Source organism: Corapipo altera, unplaced genomic scaffold (assembly GCF_003945725.1).
Source record: "Corapipo altera isolate COAL_440 unplaced genomic scaffold, ASM394572v1 131, whole genome shotgun sequence".
Classification (NCBI taxonomy): Eukaryota; Metazoa; Chordata; class Aves; order Passeriformes; family Pipridae; genus Corapipo; species Corapipo altera.
In genome coordinates, this window is record NW_020885111.1 from 67,095 (window position 1) to 73,106 (window position 6,012).

Below are 6,012 nucleotides of genomic sequence, written 5' to 3' on the forward strand. Positions count from 1 at the left end.
TCCCATCTTTGTCCTTGGGAACCCCAGAAAACCCTCCTGGGGTGCACCGAGCGCTCCTGGGGGCTTGGGGTGGGCTTGGGGTGAGATGGGGTGGTCTGGGGGCATTTGGGGTGCAGTGGAGTGAGCTTGGGTGGGTTTGGGGATCATTCGGGGAATTTGGGGTGGGTTTAGGTACATTAGGGGTGGATTTGGGGTCGGACTGAGTGGGTTTGGGTTGTTTTGAGGTAGGTTTAGGCAGGAGCTGAGTGAATTTGGGGTGGGTTTAGGTGGGTCTGAGGTGAGTTTGGGTGGGTTCAGTCTCAAACTGCTTCACCCTCCTGGGCTATTTCCATCGCCCGGGTGCACTCGGGCCCTGGGACGGGCGAAGGACTCGGGTCGGGGCTGCGGGACCGCCCCGAGGGACAGCGGGGCCAGTGGGGGCTGCGGGCGGGGGCCGCTCCCGCTGCCGGACTACAACTCCCAGGAGGCAGCGGGGCCGGGCGGGGAGACGAACAGAGCCGAAGCGAGGCCGGGCGGAGCCGAACGGAGCCGAAGCGGTACCGAACGGAGCCGAAGTAGGGCCGAAGCGAGAACGGGAAGAGCCGAAGAGGGCCCGGGCGGAGCCGAACGGAGCCGAAGCCGGGCCGGGGGTCGCGGAGCGGGGCCGGGGGGCAGCCGGGCGGCCCCGCCAAGATGAACGCGGTGCTGGCGGTCCGGCAGTACGTGTCCAAGATGATCGAGGACAGCGGCCCCGGCATGAAGGTGCTGCTGATGGACCGGGAGACGGTGAGCGGCGGGCCCGGAGAGCGGGGGGGCGCGGCGGGGCCGGGAGCGCCGGGACGGCGGTGACGGGCGATGTCCCCCAACGTGCCGCCCGCAGACCGGCGCCGTGAGCGTGGTGTACACCCAGTCCGAGATCCTGCAGCGCGAGGTTTATCTCTTCGAGCGCCTCGACTCGCCCAACAGGGAGCCCATGAAGCACCTCAAGGCCATTTGCTTCCTGCGGCCCACCAAGGTACTGGCCCTGCCCGGGGGTCCCCGCACTCACCAGGGTGGGGGTCGGGCTCTTCTCCCAGGGAACGAGAGGAAACGGCCTCAAACTGTGCTGGGGGCGTGGGGGGGTTAGGTCGGATATTGGGGAAAACTCCTTCATGGAAAGGGGCTGTCCAGCCCCTTCACAGGCTGCCCAGGGCAGTGGTGGAGTCCCCTCCATCCCTGGAGGTGTTAAAAAATGTGTGGACGTGGCACTTGGGGACACGAGTCAGTGGTGGCTTTAGCAGTGCTGTGGGGGTTGCCAAACTGCAGGATCTCAGAGGCTTTTCCAACCTTAACACTTCTGTGATTCCATATTCCTTAACTCTGCTCTCCTCGCTGCTGTTTCCATCCAGGAGAACGTGGAGCTCCTGGTGCAGGAGCTGCGGAGGCCCAAGTACAGCGTCTACTTCATCTGTGAGTACAAACCATCCGGGGGTCCTGAGGGTCCGTAATCCGGGACAGGCTCCACATCCCAGCATGGGAGGGACAGGCTCCACATCCCAGCGTGGGTGGGACAGGCTCCACATCCCAGCGTGGGTGGGACAGGCTCCACATCCCAGCGTGGGTGGCACAGGCTCCACATCCCAGTGTGGATCACACAGCACCTTCCCGTGCTGGGTGTATCAGGCAGGTGCTTCCCACGTGTCCTGCTCATGCCACAGCATGTTCCGTGGGTTTGGGAATGAAGCAGAACGACTCCAGCTGGTTTTGGGTTGAAGTCCGGTCCTCCAGCCCTGGAATCAGTCGGTGGGATCCTGGGAATTGGGTGAAGTGGCCTCTAGATGTCATCGCGGCTCCGCGGGACGTGCCAGGGAGAGGGGCAGGGGATGAGCTCCAAGCATCCCTGGCAGGTGGCTCAGGATTCCAACACCTGCAGGTGCAGGGTCAGAGGGTCTCTGGGGGATTTGCTCCCGCTCTGGAGGGGATCCAGCCGTGCTGTCCCACGGGGTCTGCCTGGATCCCAACCATCCCTTCGCTGTTTCCTCCCAGATTTCAGCAACGTCATCAGCAAGAGCGACGTGAAGGCCTTGGCTGAGGCTGATGAGCAGGAGGTCGTGGCTGAAGTCCAGGTGAAGTTTGGATGGTTTAGGTAGATCCAAAAGCAAAGGGAAGGTCCAGGCTCACAGACAGTGGGGGAGCAGCAGGGCTCTTGTTCCCAGCCAGCCTGGGTGGGAGGAAGGATGGACACAAAGGCGGGATTAAGAGGTAAAAGACAGGAATGGTCCCACTTCTCTCTACCCTGTGGCTCTTGGAGCTGCTGCTGGGGCTGTTCTTGCTGTCTCACAGAGTGCTGCCCAGGGCAGTGGTGGAATCACCATCCCTGGAATTGTCCAAAACTGGGTGGATATAACACTTGGTGACACGGGTTAGTGGTGGCCTTGGCAGTGCTGGGGGGACAGTTGGACTTAATGGTCTTACAGGGCTTTTCCAACCTCAGTGATTTCATGATTCCGTGTTTGTGGTGCACACTAGAACAATGCACAGGAGAGACTGGAGGAGAGGTGTCGGTGGGACTGTGGGAATTGGAGGGGTTTGGGGTGGAAGAAGGAGAGATGGTCCAAACCAGCGTGTCTGGCCTGTGATTGGGGTTGGGTGTTGGTGCCAGTGCTGGAACAGGGCTCTGGGTGGTGACAGACACTGTCCTGCTCCCCCACCAGGAATTCTACGGCGACTACATCGCGGTGAACCCACACGTCTTCTCCCTCAACCTCCTGGGCTGCTGCCGGGTAGGAACACGGCGAGTTCTCCTTGGATTGGGTAACACACCAGTAACCACCACAAACTGGGGCGATGGGGGGCTGCTGGAGGGGCCATGAGAGGGAAGGAATGGTCCTTGCCAAGGAGAGGAACACCAAGGAGCCCAGGCTTGGCCCTGGTGGTACCTGCTCCTCCAGCCCAGCCGTGGTTTCCTGTGAGATTTTAGGACTTGAGAACAAGGATGTGAGGAAGTTTGGGGCCGGTGCATCCATATGAGGCACAGCCTTTTCTTCCAGGGCCGCAGCTGGGACCCGGCTCAGCTGGCCAGGACAACCCAGGGGCTCACTGCTCTGCTGCTGTCCCTGAAGAAGTGCCCCATGATCCGGTACCAGCTCTCCTCGGAGCCGGCCAAGCGCTTGGCCGAGTGCGTGAAGGTGAGGGGAGCCCACGGCCACAGCACGTCCTCCCTTTGGGGGATATTCAGTTTTGGCTAGTTTGGGTTTTCAACCCATTTCCAGTCAATTCTTGTGAATTCCATCATTTCCCTCATGGCCCAGCTCTGAGCAGGTCACATCCCTCTCTGCTCCCAAAACAGCCTCTGGAGAGCTGCATTCCTGGACCCTCAGCTCCTCCCTGGCAGTGCAGGCCGGGGTTTCACCCACCCTTCCCTCCATACCCGTATCCACACTGAGTGGGAGCGTTTTCCAGGTGTTCCAGTGGGATTTTTCCCGTTTCTCCACAGCAAGTGATCACGAAGGAGTACGAGCTGTTCGACTTCCGCCGCACCGAGGTCCCTCCCCTGCTCCTGATCCTGGACCGCTCCGACGATGCCATCACCCCGCTCCTGAACCAGGTGAGCCACACCCAGGTGTGCCAGGCTGGGGCAGGGATGGGAGTTCTCCCCCTGGCCGGGCACGTGTTGGATGTGGGAGAGAAAAGTGTTGCCTCCCACCTCCACTCCCTGTGAAATCCCTCTGTGCTCTCTCCCCCTCTGATTGTTTCCCAGTGATATCTACCATTATTTACAATGAGTTTATTTCTCACTGTAACCTCCTGGCTGGTTTGAGGGACACGCACCTGGACTGTCTGTGTGTCCTGGGGGAGCGGGAGCAGCGTTGGTTGGGTTCAGCTGAAATCCATTGATTTCCCAGTGCTGTGCCTCCCCAAGGTCACCCCTCTGCCTTCCTCTGTCCCCTGGCAGTGGACGTACCAGGCCATGGTCCATGAGCTGCTGGGGATCAACAACAACCGCATCGACCTGTCCCGGGTGCCGGGGATCAGCAAGGACCTGAGGGAGGTCGTCCTGTCAGCTGAGAACGACGAGTTCTACGCCAATGTAGGTGTCCTGGAGGGTCTCCACGAGCGGCTGGGTCTGGGGGTCACGTCCCGTTCGTGTTTCGGGAAAAGGAACTTCCCGATGACTTTGAGCATCGAGGTGGGGATGTGCCAGTGGTGAATGTCACCGAGCTGCACCAGTGACCCCTGACAGGAGAGCAGGTGTCCTGCTTGTGGTTTTATTTCAAAGCCAAGTGCAGAGCTGCGGGTTTGGGGGGATGTGCCTTGGGCACAGGGGCCACTTTCTCCCAGCTCCTGAAGACTCTTTCCCTGTGCTCCCCTTGTCTTGTCCGTGCAGAACATGTACCTGAACTTCGCCGAGATTGGCACCAACATCAAGAACCTGATGGAGGATTTCCAGAGGAGGAAGCCGAAGGAGCAGCAGAAGCTGGAATCCATTGCAGATATGAAGGTACAGACAAAGCCCATCCCAGCTGGGTCCTGGGGCACAGCTCAGAGCATGGACTGTTACATTGGCCACTGCTCGGGGTGTAAGAAATCTGGAGGTCTCTTTGGAGGTACTTTCTGTATCCTTTAATTTTAGGAGTAAATAAAAAGTACATCCCTCCCAGAAGACTCCAGGTAATGGGAGAAATCCTGTGGGCTCCTGGGATCAAGGTGCCCAATCCTCCGCACACAGGGCTTGGATTGCTGTGAATTTATGCAGTTCGTGGCTGGCTGCACCCACCTTCTGTCTCCTGCTTTTCCCTGGAAGCACCCACTGTCTTGGTTTCCCCCCCTCACAGGCCTTTGTGGAGAACTACCCTCAGTTCAAGAAGATGTCGGGGACGGTGTCCAAGCACGTGACGGTGGTGGGGGAGCTGTCCCGGCTCGTCGCCGAGCGGAACCTGCTGGAAGTGTCGGAGGTGGAGCAGGAGCTGGCCTGCCAGAGTGACCATTCCAGCGCCCTCCAGGTACTCCATCCCAGCCCTGGGTCCGGGGCTTTGATCCTGTTGCTCCCCTGGGGGGTGGGAGTTCTGTGTCCTGCGGGGTGGGACACTGGATGTGGGATTGCTCCTCCCTGCTCAGCTCAGATGGGGATGAGTCATCGTTAATAACTGGCTTGAGAAGCATCTTGGCAAATCGTGTCCTTACATCCCACTCTCCGGCGCTCCTCCATTATGTGACAGCGCTGTCACATCACCAGCTCCGGGTTTGGGGGGGATGAGGCAGTGCTGGGAGCTGGATGGAGACACCGGCGGGTCAGCCCTGCCCTGGCAGGTGAATCCTGGGATTCCTGGGTTCACCTTCGTCCTGGTCTGCACAAACTCAGTGTTTCTGCAGTTTTTCAGAGCAGAAAAGCTGCCTCAGTTCCCTTCCCCAGCCCCATGCCTGAAGGGCCCTGTTGTACTTCCAACAAACCGAGGCCGCTGGAAAACTGGCGGCAGCTCGGAAATGAATGGAAACCCATGGAAGTGGGATCTTTGTTCCTGCAGCCACCCTGCCCCAGGCTGGCCCTGCTGTGGCTCCCCATGGCAGCGAGAAGGGCAAGGCCACGGGACAAGGAGCAACCAGCCAGAGCCTGGAATAAGGGTGGAATTGTTCTCCCCTGATGTCACTTCAAGGATTGCTCGATCTCTGGTGGCCTCGGGCCCCCCAGCCCAGGACATTTGGGTTATTCCTCCCCTGGGCTCTCATTAACCCTGACACAGTGCAGGAGCCCTGGGAGCTGAACAGAGGGTTGGAATCCCAGCTCCTCCCGTGGACAATGGCTGTTCTGTTCTCCTCACTTCCCGCTGATCCTGGCACTGCCAGCACAGGAACCTCCCTGGGGCTCCGTCCCTCCCCTCACAGGTGAATTCCTGAACTTGAAGGGTGAAGTTCCTGTTGGTCCTCCTTACAGGCCAGGATTTTGTCCTGTGTTTTGGTAACTAGTGATACCAGTCCAGTTCCATGTCTCTCAGGCAGCGATACCAGTGATACCAGTCTGGTTCTGTATCCATCAGGCAGTGACACCAGTGATAC

General features: G+C 59.6%; 1 protein-coding gene across 1 annotated transcript in view; it reads left to right on the plus strand.

Moving 5' to 3' along the window:
* Positions 1–525: 525 nt before the first annotated feature.
* VPS45 (vacuolar protein sorting 45 homolog) overlaps positions 526–6,012 on the plus strand; it is a 10,969-nt gene continuing 5,482 nt past the window's right edge. The window contains exons 1-10 of the mRNA XM_027669855.1: positions 526–765; positions 860–994; positions 1,368–1,428; positions 2,005–2,084; positions 2,673–2,741; positions 3,009–3,146; positions 3,455–3,565; positions 3,914–4,048; positions 4,346–4,459; positions 4,794–4,961. Coding sequence (XP_027525656.1) covers positions 673–765; positions 860–994; positions 1,368–1,428; positions 2,005–2,084; positions 2,673–2,741; positions 3,009–3,146; positions 3,455–3,565; positions 3,914–4,048; positions 4,346–4,459; positions 4,794–4,961 — 1,104 coding nt within the window. The 5' untranslated portion in view covers positions 526–672. The remainder of the gene's footprint in view (positions 766–859; positions 995–1,367; positions 1,429–2,004; positions 2,085–2,672; positions 2,742–3,008; positions 3,147–3,454; positions 3,566–3,913; positions 4,049–4,345; positions 4,460–4,793; positions 4,962–6,012) is intronic.